The sequence below is a fragment of the Eptesicus fuscus genome, chromosome 3 (genome assembly GCF_027574615.1).
Source record: "Eptesicus fuscus isolate TK198812 chromosome 3, DD_ASM_mEF_20220401, whole genome shotgun sequence".
NCBI classification, from domain to species: Eukaryota; Metazoa; Chordata; class Mammalia; order Chiroptera; family Vespertilionidae; genus Eptesicus; species Eptesicus fuscus.
In genome coordinates, this window is record NC_072475.1 from 55843620 (window position 1) to 55863045 (window position 19426).

A 19426-nucleotide genomic window follows, 5' to 3' on the forward strand; every position below is an offset into this window, starting at 1 on the left:
AATCCCAAAGAGTTCTGATGGTCCCAGCCTGCAGACATACTGGGTCAGGTCTACCACATGCTGGGCCTGATAGTCGGGACTAATAGGACAGCTCTTCCTCCCTTTTTCCCACTAATTAGTCACAGGCCTCACTAATGCTGGACCATGACCTCAAAACCAAAAGGCTTATTCCCTTCAGGTTTATAGGAACAGAGTTTTTCAAATCACACTTCCCCATATTTCTTAGTGAGAACTCAGCCCAGAGACAAAAGGAATAGAACTGTGCTGGACACTCCCGTGAGAACCTTCTTACTGTGACAAGTACAGTACACACACACCTTTTACAGAGCATGCTCAGATAGGCTCAGAGAGGGCTGTGGACTACATCCTGGCGAGCAGGGAGGACAGGCCCTGTTTTCCTCATCCACCCACCCTGACCCATCATTGACCTGCCTCATCCCCTAGGAGACTCTCACTTCTAGCACCCACTCCCAGATTCGAATCACATTCATATCTACATTTTTGAAAAACTCTGCAGGAGATTTCAATATGAAGTCGGGGTTCAGAACCACTGGCCTTGGGGCTTAGGCCCTGCGTGGTTGATGTAGATAGCGCCTGGGAAGGCACGTGGGCATTTCTTTAATTGTTGTCAGCTGAGTCCAAGATGACTGGCAGAGCCGAGTCTCGGATACACCCTCCCCAAGAAGGCGGAGAGTATTATCAGTACTGACTTCTTACCTTTGTCCAGGTGTTGGGAGCAGGCTTTAATATGTAAATCCAGGCAAGCACCAGGAATGCTAAGGCCTACTCAAGAATGCAAATAAGCTCCTTTGATCCTAAGTTTTGGTGATACTTCCTGGTATTTGGGGGTAAAAAATAAATGTGCTGAGTGGGCTCAGGGTCATCATCGCTGCTTCTCCATCAGAGAGAATGGCGTCCCACCTGGCTCCCAGCTTGCTTCTATTTCTGTGCCTTTCTTTCTTTCTTTCTTTCTTTCTTTTTTCTTTCTTTCTTTCTTTCTTTCTTTTCTTTCTTTCTTTTCTTTCTTTCTTTCCTTTCTTTTCTTCCTTCTTTTCTTCCTTTCTTTCTTTCTTTCTTCCTTCCTTCCTTCCTTCCTTCCTTCCTTCCTTCCTTCCTTCCTTCCTTCCCCTTCCCTCCCTCTTTCTCTCTCTTTCTTTCTATTATTTCTCAATCCCTGGCCACCTCCACTTAGAACTGGTTCGTTCATCTCTCTTTCCGTGCTGGACGTGGAAAAGGGAGATCCCTGCCATATCTGGCCCCCGCCGCATCTGGCTCCTGCAGGTTGATGTAGAGTTTGGGCAGTACCTGGACTCAAATGCTTTCACTTTCTCAAATCCTCACAACTGGTCCCTGGATCCATCTTCCACCGCCTGTTATGCTCTTCATTTGCCACCTGCACATTCCTTAATCCTCATCTTCCCTGTGCGGACTCTGACCTGTGAACTGCCTGACTGCTGATGCCAGGCGGTTCACAATTACCCCCAAATTACCCTGTTCTGGCTGCTATTTATGACTGTGGCTTAACCTCTGAGATTCTTGGCAAGTACTGACCACGTATTCAACAAATGGTTGGTTTCTGAACATCTACTCTCTGAAAGTCACTAAGTTAAGGGGTGTATGGGAATTAATACAGGAAATGTATATGAGAAATATAAAGTGAATAAGACACGTTCCCTGAACAAAGACAAAGAACAGGGTAAGTTCTAGGAGAAGCAGTTGGTTCAATTTTTTTTTTTTTTTTTTTTTTTTTTTTGTGGCAGTAAAAGGAAACTGGAGACAGACCAGGACTGGACATAGGTAGAGGTTTTGTCTTTATGTGAAAAGGAGGAACTGAGATAATCATCAGTGACCAGAAACACTTAAGATCAGAGAAAGGACGTGCAATATTGAATTGCTGCCATCCACCTGGTGACAGCTCCCAGACTCCAAAGCCTAGGCCCTCACTTGCTCATCCTCTATGTGTAAGTGGGTTCTTCTGGGCTTGCCCTGGGAGGCCTGTCCACCTCTTTCTGGCTGCCTCACTTATCCTCAAGGAAGTTAAGCTCCAGCTCATTCTAGCAATCATCCTCTGTTTTCACTGATCACCTTCTGGTCTGACCAGGCCCCGGGTTAGGAGTTCAGACAGTCCTGACGGAGACTGTGGGAATTCACAGGAGACCCTGGTGTCTCCTCAGAACAGCTCGCGTCTGTGTTCTGTGCGGACAAAGCGGTAGGGCCGCAGGCAGGTTCCTGGAGATCTGTGCTGAGCAGCCCTGTGCTCAGGAGGAGGCAGGCGATTTATCAAAGTGAAAGATGACGCCAGCTGTAGTTGCTAAAAACAAACACTCCAGGTTTTATCCACTTCCAAAGACGTTTACCTCTAAGTAGGTCAAAGTGTCCACAAAGTAGGGCAGAAGGAAGTGCCAGCCTACCACCACTTTGAGCCTCAGTTTGGGAAGGCTTGCCATTGCCAAGTGTCCACCACACAGGATGGTGTTTCAATTCCGACCGTCACTGCCACCTTCCCTCCTGTGGGCTGAGGAGCAGCCGCAGCAGCATGTAGATTCACGGGGCGCCATGGAGAGGTTTCTGATACGCGAAATCAAAGAGCATTTTGCCTTGATACAACTCAGGTCAGTTTATTGAAGATTTCAATAAAAGGAGGGATGTTGGAGGTACTGCCCATCCTTATATTTCTGACTTTTCAACAATTCCAAATAAATGAGAGGTGCTGAGCCTGTGTCCCCAGAGAAGACTTCTCAGAAAATAGGATTTCAAAGACTCTCTCAGTCAGAACTCCTAGCATCAGATCATTATTTCCTGTTCGCATCATCAGGCTCTTGCTAAAGCTTTTTTAGTTCTTAGGTGATGGAGGATGCACTGAGCCTGGTCCTTCACACATGGACTCCTCAGGGGTCCCTTCCTTCCTTTCCCCCCCTCCCTCCTTTCCTTCCTTCCTTTCCTTCCTTCCTTCCTTCCTTCCTTCCTTCCTACCTTCCTTCCTTCCTTCCTTCCTTCCCTGAGAACTTCTTATATGCCAGCCACTGTTCTAGATGCTAGGGCTAGAGCAATGAACAAAACAGACAACATTCATGCACTTATAAGGGGAATTTGGAGGGTGGGGCAGTGGGAGGAATCTGTCTATATCAGGTGTCCTCAAACTACGGCCCAAGGGCCACATGCGGGTGTTTTTGCCATTTTGTTTTTTTACTTCAAAATAAGATATGTGCAGTGTGCATAGGAATTTGTTCATAGGTTTTTTTAAAAACTATAGTCCATCCCTCCAACGTCTGAGGGACAGTGAACTGGCCCCCTGTTTAAAAAGTTTGAGGACCCCTGATCTATATAATAGAGGAATATGCAAATTAGCCGGGACGCCGTAACATCATGACCAAACAGCAGGGACCTGAGGCTGCATGGCACCTGGCCCGGGCGAGGGACCTCAGGCTGCACCCCCCCCCCCCCCCCGCACCCCACGGGGCTTGACGGGGACCTCAGGCTGCACCCCTCACCTGGAGGGGCTTGATGGGGGACCTCAGGCTGCACCCCCTGCCCCAGCGCCAGGCTGGGAGACATCAGGCTGTGCCCCCTGCCCGGTGGGGTTTGACGGGGGACCTCAGGCTGCACCTCCCCCCCGCCCCGGTGCTGGATCGGGGGACCTCAGACCATGCTCCCTGCCCCACGGGGCTTGACAGGGGACCTCAGGCTGTGCCCTCTGCCCAGTGGGGCTTGACGGGGGACCTGAGACTGCACTCCCCACCCGGCGCCAGGCCGGGGGTCCTGAGGCTGTGCCCCTTGCCAGAGGGGCTTGATGGGGGTGGGGCCAGCCGGGTCTAGGTCTCACCCAATGGGGGTGGGGCTGGCCAGGTCTGGGTCTCCTGAGTTTTCGAAGTGCGTGCAGGTGGTGGGCAGGGATTTGACTCTAGGTCCCGCGGCATGCCCCAGATTCTGACAGGAGGAAGGTTTTCATATACATTTTACTAATTTTCCTTCATCTCTGACATTTCTATTATAGAGAAAGGGCAAATAGCAATATTAAAGTATTTCCTCTAATTAATTCACTCTTAATGTGCACACATTTCATGCACCGGGCCACTAGTAGACAATAGGCATGAACAAATAGGTCAGGTAGTGAATAATGCAATGAGGAAGAGTAAAACAGGGAAAGGCCTATACAGTGTGATGGGAGAGGGTGGGGGTGAGGGAAGAAATCTCTAATCAGGTGTGATTCGAGCAGAGATGAGAAGGAAGGGTGGCAGTAGCCACCAGGTGTCTGAGGATGTGGAGTGCCCAGGCAGAGGGACCAGAGGTACAGATGCTGGTGGGAGTGTACATGAGACTACAGGGAACAGCTCAGTCAGGTGGGCTGGTCAGGAGAGGGGTAGGATGTAGAAGGAAGAATATGCCCCCTAAGATGTCCACATCCTAATCCCCAGAACCTGTAACTGTGTTACCTTCCTTGGAAAAAGGGGCTTTTCTATGTGACTGCATTAGGCCTTGAGATGGGGAGGTTATCCTGTGTTATCCAGGTGAGCACAATGTAGTCATGAGACTCCTTGCAAGCAAAGCACCCTTCCCATTGGTCAGAGGGAGACGTGACTCTGGGACAAGGATGAGAGCGATGCCACATGGCTGGCTTTGAAGACGGAGGAAGGGACCACCCGCCAGGGAAGGCAGGCAGCCTATAGGAGGTGGGCAAGGCGAGGAAACAGCTTCTCCCCAAGAGTCTCCAGGAGGAACACCACCCTGCTGACACGGGGAATGGAGCTCGATGACACCTCCTTGGATTTCTAACCCACAGAACTTGTAGATGAATCAACGTGCTGTTTGAAGCCACCAGGTGTGTGGGAACTTGTTACAGCAGCAAAAGGGGACTAAGACAACGAGATGAAGTCGGAGAACAGGCTCTGGGGCGGGTCCTGTAGGAGCCCCCTCGCAGACACAGAAAGGACGTGGTTTTTTACTCAAAATGAGACAGGAGCCCTGGGGATGGTTTGAGCTGAGCAGGACCTTCAGCCCAGGCCCTTTCCCTGCACCGGAGCCAGCAAGTACACTGAGTACAAAGGATGGACACCGTATCTCCTGCGGCCCACAGGGCCTTGTGGAAAGTGAGGCAAGCGGGCATGATGTCAGAATCCACATCCCTGGCTGGGGCTGGGGCCGAGGGTGGGAAAACTAGGCAGCCCAGCCATATCCCAAGGGGAGGGACAAAGAACGGGGCAGGCTGTTCAGTGAGCAGAAGGCCTCCCTGCTCCTGGGGTTCAGGGAGCTGGTATTAAACAAGGTAAGCTTGTAAGCTGAAAGACCTCATGCAGGTGGCAGGGTGTGATGTGGGTACAAGAGGCAGTTTCAGTCCTACACAGGTCCTGGAGGAGGGGGCCTGTTCTCAAGGCCCACGTGACCAGGGGAAGGCAGTGAGGGGAGGAGCATCACAATGCCTCTGTGACAGCCGCTCACCCGTGGCCTTTAAGACCTGCTCACCTGTGAGCCACTGAGCACACAGGGCAGGCACAGCCCCAGCAGTCAGACCACTACCTTCCTTCTCTGCTTCCCAAGCCACACGGGTGCATGTCACTTCCGGTCCCTTTGCTCTTTTGAGGGGAAAAGGCTTTTAGCTTAGCTCGCACTAACAAAGAGAAAACCCCATCGACTTCTCTTGGGGAACATTTCATTCGCTGGGGTGACCTCCTCTCCATCATCAGCCTCTTCTCAGGAAACAAAACCAGTGGCAGCCCTTCCGGTCTGGAATAAAATCCGAGACCCTCAACTTAGGTCTGAGCTCCATCAGCTGGCTCACGAGGCTCCAAGGAACAAGGAACAAGGCTAGTGAAGCCCCACCCTCCCTCCCCTCTGGATGATAAGAGGCCTCATCTGCATGTAGATCTCACAGGTTTACAGCGCACACCAGGAGGCAGGGAAATATGGGCACTGGGCATGAGCTAAGTCACAGCAGGTGCTACAAGGGAGAAAGGCAGGAGGCCCGGAGAGGTCAGGTCTCTCCCTGACTGCGCATGCCCTCCTGCTTGGGCACAGCTGGGAGGGGCCGCCACAGGGTGCATTTAGAGGAGGAGGTGGCCTGGCCTGACAACTTCCTATTTGCAGCTTCAATGCCAAGCCCTTCAATGTCCTAAATAATAGCAGATGGAAGGTAGTCAGCCACAGGCAAGACATCTCACCCAGGACAAAGCAGGCCTGGCGCACCCTTCTAACCATTCTTGCTGATCCCTTAGTCTTAAAAAAAAGGAGGAGGTAGGGGGGAGGGGGGAATGGAGTGTGAACTGGAGGGCATCTACACCTCCTTCTTCCTGAAACTGCATCCTGGGAGGGCTCCCACACTGTTGTCCAGTAACCACTGAGCCATTTCTGGCCCATCCTAACATAGACAGGTAGGTGGAAGAAAATCAGTTAAAAATGAAATAGGGAAGGCAGTCTCTACAAAACTGCCCTCTGTCTTTGTCTTGTTTGAACTGAAGAATGACATGCTCCTAGCCACCCCAACACTCAAAGGCTCGCATAGCCCCCCATCACATAGGTCAGCCCGTCACTCTGGTGTGGTCCAAAGGTCACCTTCAATGACCTGAGGTGCTACTGAAAGAGAATAGGTCATTGGGAGATGCCCTCCATCACACAGGTCAGCCCATCACTCTGGTGTGGTTCAAAGGTTACCTTCAATGACCTGCCTGAGTGACTACTGAAAGAGAATAGGTCATTGAGAGATGCCAGAGGTGAAATATATCAGGTATGATCTTGACCCTCTGCATGGAAGGCAAAAGAAAGAAGAGAGGAATAAACCACTTTATTCTACTTAGAGCCCAATGGACCTGCTGTTGGGAGGCTGGAGACAGGGCCCAGGATAGGCCAGGAAAAGAAACTGAGGGAAGGGGGAGGGCGCAGACTAGACACAATGTCAGGGCCTTTGCAAACCATGTGGATGAAACGAGAAACAGAACTGGATCCTTTGAACAGCCCTGGAGAGGATTCAGGCCGGGAACACCCTACACTCAGCCCTGAAAAGGTGTCGGAACTGGGACAAAGGGCAGGCAGGGAAAGGAACATTCATAGACTGCCGCTGGTGCGCCCAGGCTGGGGGGTCGAAGCCCAGGGAAGTAGGCACGATGGCCTGTTTTATGGATTTTAGAGTGATGCTCATGGTCACCAGCTGGTCAGTGCTGGGCCAGGACGCAGACTCAGGTCTTCCACCCAAGACTCTCCGTTGCGCCAGGCCTCTCCTCATCTCACCTATGGCCCACTTCTCACCATCGTCACGCCTTGAGGAGCCAGCCGCTTTTGTTTTATTCTACATATTAGCCTGCGCATGAAACAACCCGACCAACTCCACAGTTCAAAGCAGTTTTACCTCACACTGCCCACTAGGAGCCTCCCAGCCACTCCGTGCGACAGGCCTTCATATCAGCTTCTCATGGCAGAGACGCAGGAACGAAGATGATGTACCTGCCCCTCCTTCCACACTGTGTCCTCTCCCGGCCCAGCTGACTCCCTGAGAGCCAAACCCTCCCCTGTTTTCTCCAAGATTTGCAAGTGCCCCTCTAAAATACTAGTATAGGCCGACTGTAACATACAAGGTTAAACTACTTAGAGATTGCCGATATTCAACCATTTTTTACTATAAAAATGGCAGTTTCATGTGATTCAACCCAATACATTTGATCTCAAATGAAGGTATTTATGTTGGGCTTGGATGAATTAAACATAGGATACTTAGGTTAATCACTTGAGGTTACCAAGGGTACTTTACCTGCTGTGGAGAGAAAAAAAGCAGACATTTTTAGAGGTGGAAGGGATCCCAGAGGTAATTCAGGAAGAGATGGAGGGAAGGTCATAAAAATGCTATTTTAGAACAAGTCACAATATGAATGACAGTAGAGAATGACCAGGAAAAAAGACAAGCCCGTAGAGAGGCTCAGAATGGAAAGCAGTGGCCTCTAGGTCCCGGGCCCCGAGCGAAGGGGACAGGATCAGAGGTTTGTGAGGGAGACCAGGGCCCCTGAAGTGCAGGGGAAGCCACAGGGCTGGAGTTCCTAAGTCCAGGGCGGTTACGAGGACTATAAAACAGCACACAGATAACCACTTTACATAGTTAGGATTACTAAATTTAATCCAAAATGTGTTGTTCTGTTCTAACGATGCAATAAAAGAATTTATGGAGAAATTGCTAGATTCTTATTAAATAGTATCTTAGGAAAGATGTGTCTAACATTTTTATGCAAATCAAATCTCTTTGTCCTAAAGATCCGAAGGAGATGGAGAATGAGAATTAAGATTGGGTTTTTATACAATGAGAATTGGGACTGGTGGGTTAGGGGGAAGCCATGGTAGGAAGCATATGATTTCAGCACTAAATAAGAGGCATTTTCTAACCATCAGAATGGCACTAACATGCAACAGGCGTCCTCGGGAAGTAACAGTTCTGGTCCCTGGGAGTGCTCAGGTAACATTCGGCTGAGCACCTATCTTAGGGGCCAGAGTGGACCCGAAGACCTAAGATGCTTTCAATTCTAAGATTCCAAGAGCCCATAACAGCCAATGTTCCGACATGAAATGAAATCTAACCAAGGACCCCTGTGGTTCAATTATAAAAAGAGAAGGTTGAATTCTAACTTTTAAAAATCTCTACCTGTCTTCAAGAAGTCTCAGCACTCACGTTAATTACATTTCTTATTCAAATGCAGTATCCTATTGAAATTCAGTTATCCTTATCCAGCAGTACTGTGATTCTTAAAAACAACCTTACCACTATTTTCATTGCCAACATACTATATTCAGCTATGTTATTCCCCCCCCACCTCTTTTTATGTTATTAAACGTAATGGGGTGACATTGGTTAATAACAGCTATGTTATTCTTAAATGAAATTGTGTGGGCTAGCGTGGAAACCTACTCCCATCCTCACCCATCACACTCCCATGTGCAATTTTGTTCTGTGAGGAAGTGGGTTCTGAGTTTCAAAGTGGCTGCTTCACAGCTGGTCTGTTACAGATGTGGGGCTGCACAAATGGAGTGGAACATGGATCAGGCAGCTGTAGTTTGTAACGAGTCACTTCAACTCCGAAAGGAAATGTTTGGGCAACATCCATCCTGCAATTAGTGTACAGCTTCCTGCAGTAAAGCTCTGTGTTAGGCATTATGGAGTAAACTCAGAACCTGAGAATAGTTGCTCTTAGTGCAGATTATACTGAAGAGTGTGTGTGTGTGTGTGTGTGTGTGTGTGTGTGTGTGTGTGAGAGAGAGAGAGAGAGAGAGAGAGAGAGAGAGAGAGAGAGAGAGAGACTGACTCTTTTGGTGGACTCTCGGGAGTCTGTAGGCAGGAGGAGCCTCTAAGTGTCTGGATTTGATAGCAGAGGGGACAGGGAAGGCGCATGTTGGCTCCTGGCAGCAGAGAATTCAGGGAATTCCCATCCTGCAGAAAATCTGGTGGACAGGCTGGCGCAGCTCCAGGGGCTGGCTGGCCGCTCTCAGAGCTGGGCCCAGTTCAGCCTGCTGTCCGAGTGCTGCTCAGGTTGTCCTGCTCCAGCGGAGACACCGGGATCTTTCTAGTGAGCAAAGCTCCCACAGGACAAAACCTGTGTGGTTGTTGCTACTGCCCCTCGGGAAGGGAGCACTTGAGGCCAGAGGTGGGAGGGAGAGCGGGAGGGCTCTCGGAGTCCTGGCCCAGCGAGCCTGGCTAAACACGGGGAGTCTAATCAGGTGGGAAGGACCATCAACTCAAGTACCTGTCTCAATGCCTTCCGTCGTAGAGCACAGGGTTCAAATCTAGGCTCACCAGTTTTAAGTTATGTGACTTCGGGCAAGTTACCTTACCTTTCTAAGACTCAGTTTCTTTGTCTGCAAAACGAGGAAAATATTGCTGTTATTAGTATTAAAGCAATAACCTAGAAGCTGGCCCCTAGTAAGCTCAATAAATGTCAGTATTTTAATGAGTTGACTACAAACTTAACGTAAGTCAGTAGCATCCCAGAGTTGATCAGCATCTTCAGCTGTTGGTGGTATGTGCTCCAGAGCCCAAGTTTTCTCCACTGTTCTACACCTTCACCGCCTGGTTAGCTGCTCCCGAGGCCAGCTAGGTGACAGCGGCAGAAATCACCAGGAGACCCCGTGGAAGAGGACTCCCCAGGAACAAGCCAGGGCCGCCACAGCCATGGCCCCTCTCCTGCAGGAAACCTGCTTCCAGAGTTTACCTGGCCCTGGTTTAGGTTTGGCAAGCAAAGAAGCGTTTCCTTATAGCTTCTCCAGGCACTCCGCTGGGGCCAGGGAAAGCTGCACAGGAAAAGCCAAGGAACACAGGTGTCCTGCAGAGTTGGGTGAAGAAGAGCCTAGACTGTCCATTGGAGCCTGGGGCAGATACACCCAGCATTTTTACCGTTTGTAAACGTACAGTTCAGAGGCATTAAGTACAGTCACATTGTGGTGCAGCCATCACCACTACCCATCTCCACAAATCCTTTTATGTTGCAAAACTGAAACTCTGTATCCATTAAACACTAATTCCCATTCCCCCCCGTCCCCCCAGCCCCTGGCAACCACTGTCCTACTTTCTGTCTGAGCATCTGGCTGCTGTAGTCACCTCACACAGGTGGAATCACACAGTGTCTGCCCTTTTGTGTCTGGCTTCTTTCACTGTTAACATAATGTCTTCAAAGTTCGTCCATGTCATAGCATGTGTCAGATATTCCTTTAAGGCTGGGTAATATTCCACTGTGTGGAAATGCCACGTTTTGCTATCCATGCGTGGCTCAATGGACACTGGGGCTGCTTCCACCTTTTCATTGTTGTGAATGAGGCTCTATGAACACGGGTGTACAGACATCTCTTCAAGGCCCCGTTTTCAGTGCTTTTGGGTATATACCTAAAGGTAAAATTGCTGGACCATATGGTAATTCTATTTTTACTTTTTTTGAGGAAACCTATTCTATTTCCCACAACCATTCACCGTTTCACTTTCCCACCAGCAGTGCACAAGGATTCCAATTTTTCCATAGCCTCACCTGTTATTTTCTCTGTGTGTGTGTGTTTAATAATAGCCATGCTAATGGGTATGAAGTGGTATCTCACTGCGGTTTTGATTTGCATTTCCCTAATGAACGGTAATGTGGGGCACCTTTTCATGTGGTTGTTGGCGATTTGCACATCTTCTTGGGAGAAATGCCTATTCAAATCCTTGTCTGTTTTTTAAACAAATTTTGCTGGTGTTGTTGAGCTGTATGAGTTATTGACATAACCTGCACACTAACCCTCCCTGTGCATCCTTAAGTATCTCCTGAGCCTGACACTCTGGGGGTGCCAAACCCATAAAGCAGGGACTCAATCCTCCTGGAGCATCAGAATTACCTAGGAGCTTAAAATATTCTGATGCCCAGGCTTGATGGTTCTGAAAGAATTGGTCTGAGTGGTGTGTGAGGCATCAGTGTTTTTAAAAGTCTCCTCCAGGTGGCTCTAAGATGCACCCAGAGTTAAAATCCACCACCACCAAGTACTCCTCCCCCACCCCCACCCCCGGCACTGCCCTCCCCCACTTAGTGCTGAGAATGAGAGAGGGCGTTAGGAAGACAAGGGGACTAGGCCCACCCCAGTGAGAGGCTTTCAGTGTCAGGGGGGCAGTGACTAGTACGAAAGGCAGGCCCCCCACTCTGTCACACAGCCTCATCATCAGTCCTGCCATGGATATGTCAGGAGGAAACACCCAACCCCTGAATCCCAAGAAGACACAGGAGGGACAAGGGCCCAGCGCCCAGCCCAGCAGGCAGCCTAGCCCAGCAGGCAGCGTGTGGGTGTGAAGCACTGGGCCTGAGAGGAGGTGGGAGTCCTGGTCCTGCTCCAGCTCTGCCACCAACTCTCCCTGTGGCTTCGGGAAGTCACCTGTGCCCAAAAGCGCCCCTGAAAGACAGGAAACTGGGCCGGTGCAGTGGTTCTCAACCCTGGCCATATCTTAGATTCACTCAGGGACCATTTAAAATAACACTGACCCTCAGGCCCCACCCTGGCGACTCTGGCTCCAGCTGTTCCAGGTGGGGCCAGGGTGCTGTCATTAGGTACAGCTTCCAGGTGATTCTGTGCAGCCAGGGTTGAGAACCCACACCTAGCAGTTCTCCCAGGTCCCTCCTTGGTGCTAACATTCTGTGGCTCTGTCTCCATTGCGGGTGCTGACAGCTCGGCCTGAGCACACACGTGGCACTTAGCACATCACGCAGACACTGCCCGGCTCCTCACGGCCTGTAGGAGCACTGACTCTGCAGTGCTCTCCACAGGGACGAAGAGGACTGGTTCCCCTCTAAGAACTGAAAAAGAAATAGAGCCTGACGTGCAGTGACACGGATGAGGCAACCCTGTCCTATCCCACAACCCCCAGAAGGATGCTTCATTCTCAATCCAGTTGTGCATCATTTATAAGGTGGAATGCCTGCTGGAGACAAAGCACTGCTCAGAGAAGGCCAACTGGCCAGCAGGCAGCCGCTGAAATGGAAGAAGGAAGAGTTTACTGAATTTCTTCTAAAAGGGCCAACACTTAGGGCAGGCCCTGGATAGAGAGGGAGGGGTTTCCAGGCAGTGGCAGGTGCATGGACACATATATCACCCCTGTTAAGGCCCTCGGAGATGTCCCATGGACACTAGGACTGAAGTCCTGACTGCTGGGAGGCAGGCGCCTGCACATTCTGAGCCCACACAGGTGAGAGGGCAGTGAGAGTGCACGGGTTGCCATTTGATTTAAATATATTTTATTGATTTTTTACAGAGAGGAAGAGAGAGAGGGATAGAGAGTTAGAAACATTGATGAGAGAGAAACATCGATCAGCTGCCTCTTGCACACCCCCTACTGGGGATGTGCCCGCAACCAAGGTACATGCCCTTGACTGGAATCGAACCTGGGACCCTTGAGTCTGCAGGCCGATGCTCTATCCACTGAGCCAAACCGGTTTCGGCTCGGGTTGCCATTTGAAGGCCCAGCCTAAGTGGTCTAAGCTTGTAGAGAGAGGAACCAACTTGCAAACAAAAAGATCCAAGGAAACGGGTGACAACACTGCCTGGGGTGGAGGTGGGGGGTGCCCTTAAGAAGCCAGGATGGCTGGCAGTCAGCTGGAAAGTTCTGTGACAGCTTCCTTCCTTGCTTTCCCTCCAGCCTCTATTTTCCATCCTTCCTCCTCAGCTCCCATTTTCAGTTAACTCTCCACTAACTCTCTTCTCTCCAGAGTTATTACTCAGAATGTCCCCACTTCCCACCTCTGGATCACAGACCCACGCTGACAGCTCTCTGATTCTCCCCCTAGGTGTGCTCCTTCCAAACTGAATACAGAGGGGCCCCAGCTGGGCTCAGGGTCTGGAAGAGATAAACATTTTACTGGTACATTAAAAAAACACACAGAATAGTTTAAAGAACCTCTGGCACATCAGGCATACCAACATTCATATTATAGAGGTACCAAAAGGAGAAGAGAGAGAGCAAGGGATTGCAAACCTACTTGAAGAAATAATGATGAAAAAGTTCCCTAATCTGGTGAAAGAAATAGATATCAAGTCCAGGATGTGCAGAGTCCCGAGCAAGATGAACCCAAAGAGACCTAAACCAAGACATATCCTTATTAAAATGCCAAAGGTTAAAGACAAAGAGATAATCTTAAAAGCAGCAAGAGAAAAGCAGTTAGTTACCTACAAGGCAGTTCCCATAAGACTGCCAGCAGATTTCTCAACAGGCCAGAAGGGATTGGCATTGAAATATTCAGTGATGAAAAGCAGGGACCTACAACCATGATTACCCAGCAAGGCTATCATTTCAAATCAGAGGACAGATAAAGACCTTCCCAGACAAGAAAAAAAGAAAGTTTTATAAGAAACTAGTATTATAAGAAACTAGAGGCCTGATGCGTGAAATTCGTACACTTGGGCGGGGAGGAGGGCCTCCCTCAGCCCAGCCTGCACCCTCTTGAAGTCTGGGAGCCCTTGGGAGATGTCTGACTGACGGCTTAGGCCCACTCCCTGTCGGACATCCTTAGCGCTGCAGCAGAGGTGGGAGAGGCTCCTGCCACTGCCGCTGCACTTCTAGCCATGAGCCAGGCTCAGGGCTTCTGGCTGAGTGCCACTCCCCCTGTGGGAGCACACTGACCACGAGGGGGCAGCTCCTGTGTTGAGCATTTGCCCCCTGGTGGTCAGTGCGTGTCATAGCGACTAGTCGTTCTGCTGTTCAGTCGATTTGCAAATTAGCCTTTTATTATATAGGATGATACAGGAATAAAGAAGAAGAAGGAGAAGGAGGAGAAGGAGATGAAGGAGAATGAGCAGGAAGAGGAAGAAAAGGAGAAGGAGGAAGGGGAGGAGAAGGAGCAGGATAAATAAAAATATGAATAATAAAGGGGCAAAAACTACATATCTAGCAATAATCACTTTAAATATAAATGAATTAAATGCTCCAATAAAAAAACATAGGGTGGCTGAATGGAAAAGAAAACAAGACCCATACATATGCTGCCTACAAGAAACTCACTGCAGATTGAAAGACACACACAGACTGAAAGTAAAGGGATGGAAAAAATATTTCAGGCAAATTAAAAGAAAATCTGGAGTAGTAATATCTATATTAGATTTTAAAATAAACTTTAAAACAAAGGAGACAAAGAAGGACCCAGCAATTCCACTTCTGGGTATTTATCCGAAGAAACTCAAAACACTAATTCAAAAAGACAAATGCATCCCTATGTTCATTGCAGTATTATTTGCAATCGCAAAGATATGGAAGCAACCTAACTGCTCATCAATAGATGAATGGGTAAAGAATATGTGGTACATGCTGTATATATAATGAAATATTACTCAGCTATAAAGAAAAGAGTGAAATATTGCCACCCGCAACAACATGGATGGACCTAGAGGGTATTGTGCTAAGTGAAATAAGTCAGACAGTGAAAGACAAGTACCATATGATTTCACTTATGTGTAGAATCTAAAAAACAAAATAAACAAAATGGAAACAAATTCATAGATACAGAGAACAAACTAATGGTTGCCAGATGAAAGGGGGATTTGAGGGTTTGCTGAAAAAGATGAAGGGATTAAGATGTGCAAATTGCCAGTTATTAAAGTACTAGAGGCCTGGTGCACGAAATCTGTGCACTGGGGGGCGGTGTCTCTCAGCCTGGCCTGCACCCTCTCGCAGTCTGGCACCTCTTGTGGGATGTCTGACTGCCAGCCTAGGAGAGCCTAGGCTGGCAGTCAGACATCCTTCTCACAGTCTGGGACCCTCTCAGGGGATGCAGCAGTGTGCCAAGTGGCAGGAGGCCAGGGAGAAGCCTGAATCGGAGCCAGGCGCTGCTCATGGTCATCCCAGCCCGCTGCGCCTGCTGCTGCGGAGTCGGGAGAGGCCCCTGCCATGGCAGCTGCACTCGCCAGCCATGAGCCTGTTTCTGGCTGAGCGGCGCTCCCTCAGTGGGAGCACACTGACCACCAGGGGGCAGCTCCTGCATTAAGCTTCTGCTCCCTGGTGATCAGTGCACATCATAGCGACTGGTCATTCTGGTCGTTCTGCCATTACAGTCGCTTAGGCTTTTATTATATAGGCTAGAGGCCCGGTGCATGAATTTGTGCACCAGTGGGGTCCCTCGGCCTGGCCTGCAGGATCGGGCCGAAACTATCTCTCCTATATCCCCTGAGGGGTCCTGGATTGCGAGAGGGCTCAGGCTAGGCCGAGGGGCCCCACTGGTGCATGATTGGGGCTGGGGAGGGACACGGGAGGTTGGCCAGCCTGGGAAGGCTCCATGGGAGGGCTCCAGGGCGTGTCTGGACTGTCTCACTCAGTCCCGATTTGCTGGACCCCAGCAGCAAGCTAACATACAGGTCAGAGCGTCTGCCCACTGGTGGTCAGTGCATGTCATAGCAACTGGTCTACTGGTCGACTGCCCTCTGGTGGTCATTACACATCATAGTGACTGGTTGACTGTCTGCTCCCTGGTGGTCAGTGCATGTCATAGCAAGTGGTTGAGCAGCCTTAGCATATCATTAGCATATTACGCTTTGATTGGTTGAACGGCCGACCAGTTGACCAGACACTTAGCATATTAGGCTCTTATATAGGATAGCATAGGCTATGTAGTCAATAATATTGTAATAACTATGTATGGTATCAGATGGGTACTAGACTTCTCAGGTTGATCACTTTATAAGCTATGTAAATGTCTAATCAGTATATTGTACACCTGAAACTAATGGAATAGTGTATGCCAACTGTAACAGAAAAATAAAAAAATACTTTAAAATTAGAAGTGTCAGGTCTTCTCTTGAAGCTAAGTCCTTCCCGATGGACACACCTGCACTGGATGCCCGACAAACTAGCCTTTCCCAGAAAACTGCTGTCCTTGGCTTTGTCTCTAGACAGGACTTGTGGGATTTTGTAGTTATTTTGCTAAGGAATCTGTGACAAATGATGTAATAACTCTAACTTTTGACAACTTAATGTATTGAGTGCCGGGCACCGTTCTAGGTGTTTCATATGCTACCTCATCTCACCTTCACAATGCTAACCTCTGTGTGTCCCACTTTCCCTCTTGTTTAAACTTCAAACAGAACCATATTCCTGTGTCCCTGATTTTCTCTGAGTTTCTCTGTGGCTACTTCAAAGGACTGAGGAGCTGCCTGGGCAATTCCAGATTCCACCGAACTTCCGGACACAGCCCCTCCTTAGTCCCCAGAGAGAAGGGGAGAAATGAACCAGGTGAGGGCTGAACTGGGGGAGGGAAGAATCAGGTTTTAGTTTGCATTCTTCTCCTGGTGGAAAAACCCAGGGAGGCAGGCTGGATGAGAGGCCTGTCAATCAGCCACCTGCTGGCGCCATCTGGTGGACGCAGGAGGAAGTCAGGCTTTGGAGATGGACCAGATTGGAATTCCAGAACTTTTAAACCTTATTAGCCTGTATTATCTACTAGGAAGCCTGCAGCAGGTCTCCACGGCGACCCTCGTCCCTGACTCCCTACAGAAGCAGGTCCCTTCCCTCTTCCTAGCCCATGAATACCTAGCACAGGTCTGCATACAAGGCTGAGCTTTGTGGAACCACTGATATAGATTAGCTGATGAGTTACAAAAAGCTCAGAACCACGTCTCGCTCTGGGCCTCAGTTTCCTTGGTGTAAAACGAGCGACCTCCCAGGCCCCTACCAGCCTTGGCTTTTGATGCACCAGAGTCCCTGGGAGGGCTTGTTAAAACACAGACCTGACTCAGACCTGGAGAGGGGCCTGAGAATTTGCATTTCCAACAGGTTCCCAGGGGGTGCTGAGACACCCCACCTTGGAGGGTCACTATTCTAGGTGGTGAGTCTCCCTGCGTGAGAAAATGAATAAACACGCATGTGGAGGGAACACAGAACCATACCAAACAGAAGCCGAGGCTCCAATAACTTATCTGTCAAAGGCACCTCAGTGAGCGCCCCAGGTCCCTGCAGGGCCTTGAGCCTGGGCTTGCTGGGTGCCTCTGTGTCAGCAGGAGCACTGGGGTGGGTGGGGGTGTCAGGGAGCCGAGGGAGCTGTGGTGGGGGGTGGAACAGGGCAGTGGACAGAGGAGTCCAGGCTTTGGGCCACAGGTAAGAGAGGACTTTTCAAATGCAGGTGCTACAGTGGCACATCTGAAAGAGATCTTAGGAGTCATCTAATTCAACCTTAATTTCTAAGATGAAACTGACTCAAAAATCTTAAATAACTTTCAAGGTCACACGGCTACTCAGTACTCTCTCCCTTTAAGCTCCCAACCCACTCTCTTCACAAGCAGGTCCCGGGAAATCCCACGAGGTCATGAGACAGGTTAGCTCGAGGATTTGATTCAGTTAGAGGGGCCAGCACCCCCGGCGGGGTCCCGGGCCACACCCCTCCCCCTCTGTGGTCCCTACCTTTCACCAGGGGGAAGAAGCAGTCCATCTCCACGCTGCTTCGGGAGTGCGAGATGCACAGGGCGCTGCTGGGGACCAGGCCCTCCTGCGGGGGGCTCCGTTCGGTGGTGCGCACCAGACACCAGCCCGGCCGCTCACTCGGCCGCTCCAGCAGCTCCACCGTCTGCCCCACCTGGATGGTCAGCTCGCTGCTGTGGCCGGCGTTGAAGTCCTGGAGGACCACGGTCAGCTCACATCCGCCGGAGAGCTTGGAGGTGATGGGGATGGCAGCAAATGTGAGGGCGTGGGGCAGAGGGAAGGGGAGAGAGGATGCGTGAGAGCAGAGGAGAGGATGGAGGGAAAAGGTGGGATTTGGGAAAGAAGGCAGAGGATGGAAAAGGGAGGTGGGAGCAGGAAAGAAAACAAGAAAAAAAAAAAAAAGGAATTAGTGGTGCCATTGAATCACTCGGCCAGTCCAGCTGCAGCCACAGCTGGGGCCGGCCTGGAACCGGGACTTTGATTCTAACTCCTCGTTTGGCTGGAGTTCTTTTCATTATTTCTCTGCCAGCTTCCAGCTGATTGTGTCTTCACAACCCTTCCCCAACATGCCCCTTTGCTTCTTCCAAGGGCTCCACCGCATGCCCCATTTCTGCCCCCAACCACCCCCCAGGCTCTTCCTGAGCATCTATTTCCAAGTCACTCGCTCTCACTTGATTCTAGGGAATAATGAGAGAGAAACTGCCTTCCCTGAAATCCCTGATTCCTTCCCCATCCCCACCCCTCGCTGCAGCCATTTGCTTAAAACAGAGGCTGCCAGCGACACAAGAGAGAATGAGGCTTCAACTCAAAGGCAGGAGCTGAACTCTGTTTACCTGGAAGGGGAACAGGGTCATTTCACACGCGCTCAGCCACCAGGGGCCAAGGGGAAGGATGGCGGGGAAGAGGAGCCACATCCTGCTTAGGGACCACCCTTAGTCCTGCCCTCCCTTCAGGCCTGGCCCTCCCCTCTGCACTGATCCCGGGGCAGAAGCAGTAACACTGGGCAGGGAGAGCCAGAGACAGGAACCACCGCTCTTAGCTCCTAGCTAAATGCTGAGACTTTCACTTTCCCCCAGGGAACCCGTCCGTGATCAGTGCATTTCATAGAGCTCAGCACAAAGCCTCCCGGGAACAGCTGGAGCATCGCCCTGTACACCCAAAGGCTGCGGTTCGATCCCCGGCTGAGGCGCATACAATGTTCCTCTCTCACATCTATGCTTGGGTCTCTTCTATCAGCTAGTCGGCTGTTCTTTCCATGGACAGTGTTTCCATTTGACGGGTGTCCTCAGCCCCATCCCTCCGCACCACAGAGGTCAGGGGGGCCGGCCCACCCTGTTCCAAACTCCAAGGACACATCACATTTCCACCGTATATTTTAAAACTACCTGCTATGGACACGTAACTTCCAAACTGTCAATCCGATCCTGCTTCAGATTCTAAAACCAAACTTCTTTCTACTAGGGAGACGCTGGGAGCCCGAAGTGGGCAGCACAGACTCTCAGCAATGAAGGCCGGTGTGTCTGGGTCTCCTCTCACCTGAACCCCAGGACCGGT

General features: G+C 50.3%; 1 protein-coding gene across 2 annotated transcripts in view; it reads right to left on the reverse strand.

The window, feature by feature from the left end:
- KALRN (kalirin RhoGEF kinase) overlaps positions 1-19426 on the reverse strand; it is a 664115-nt gene that overhangs the window by 129041 nt on the left and 515648 nt on the right. For both annotated transcript variants that reach the window (XM_028131137.2, XM_008155509.3), the window contains exon 34: positions 17855-18101. In XM_028131137.2, the coding sequence (XP_027986938.2) occupies positions 17855-18101 (247 nt within the window). The remainder of the gene's footprint in view (positions 1-17854; positions 18102-19426) is intronic.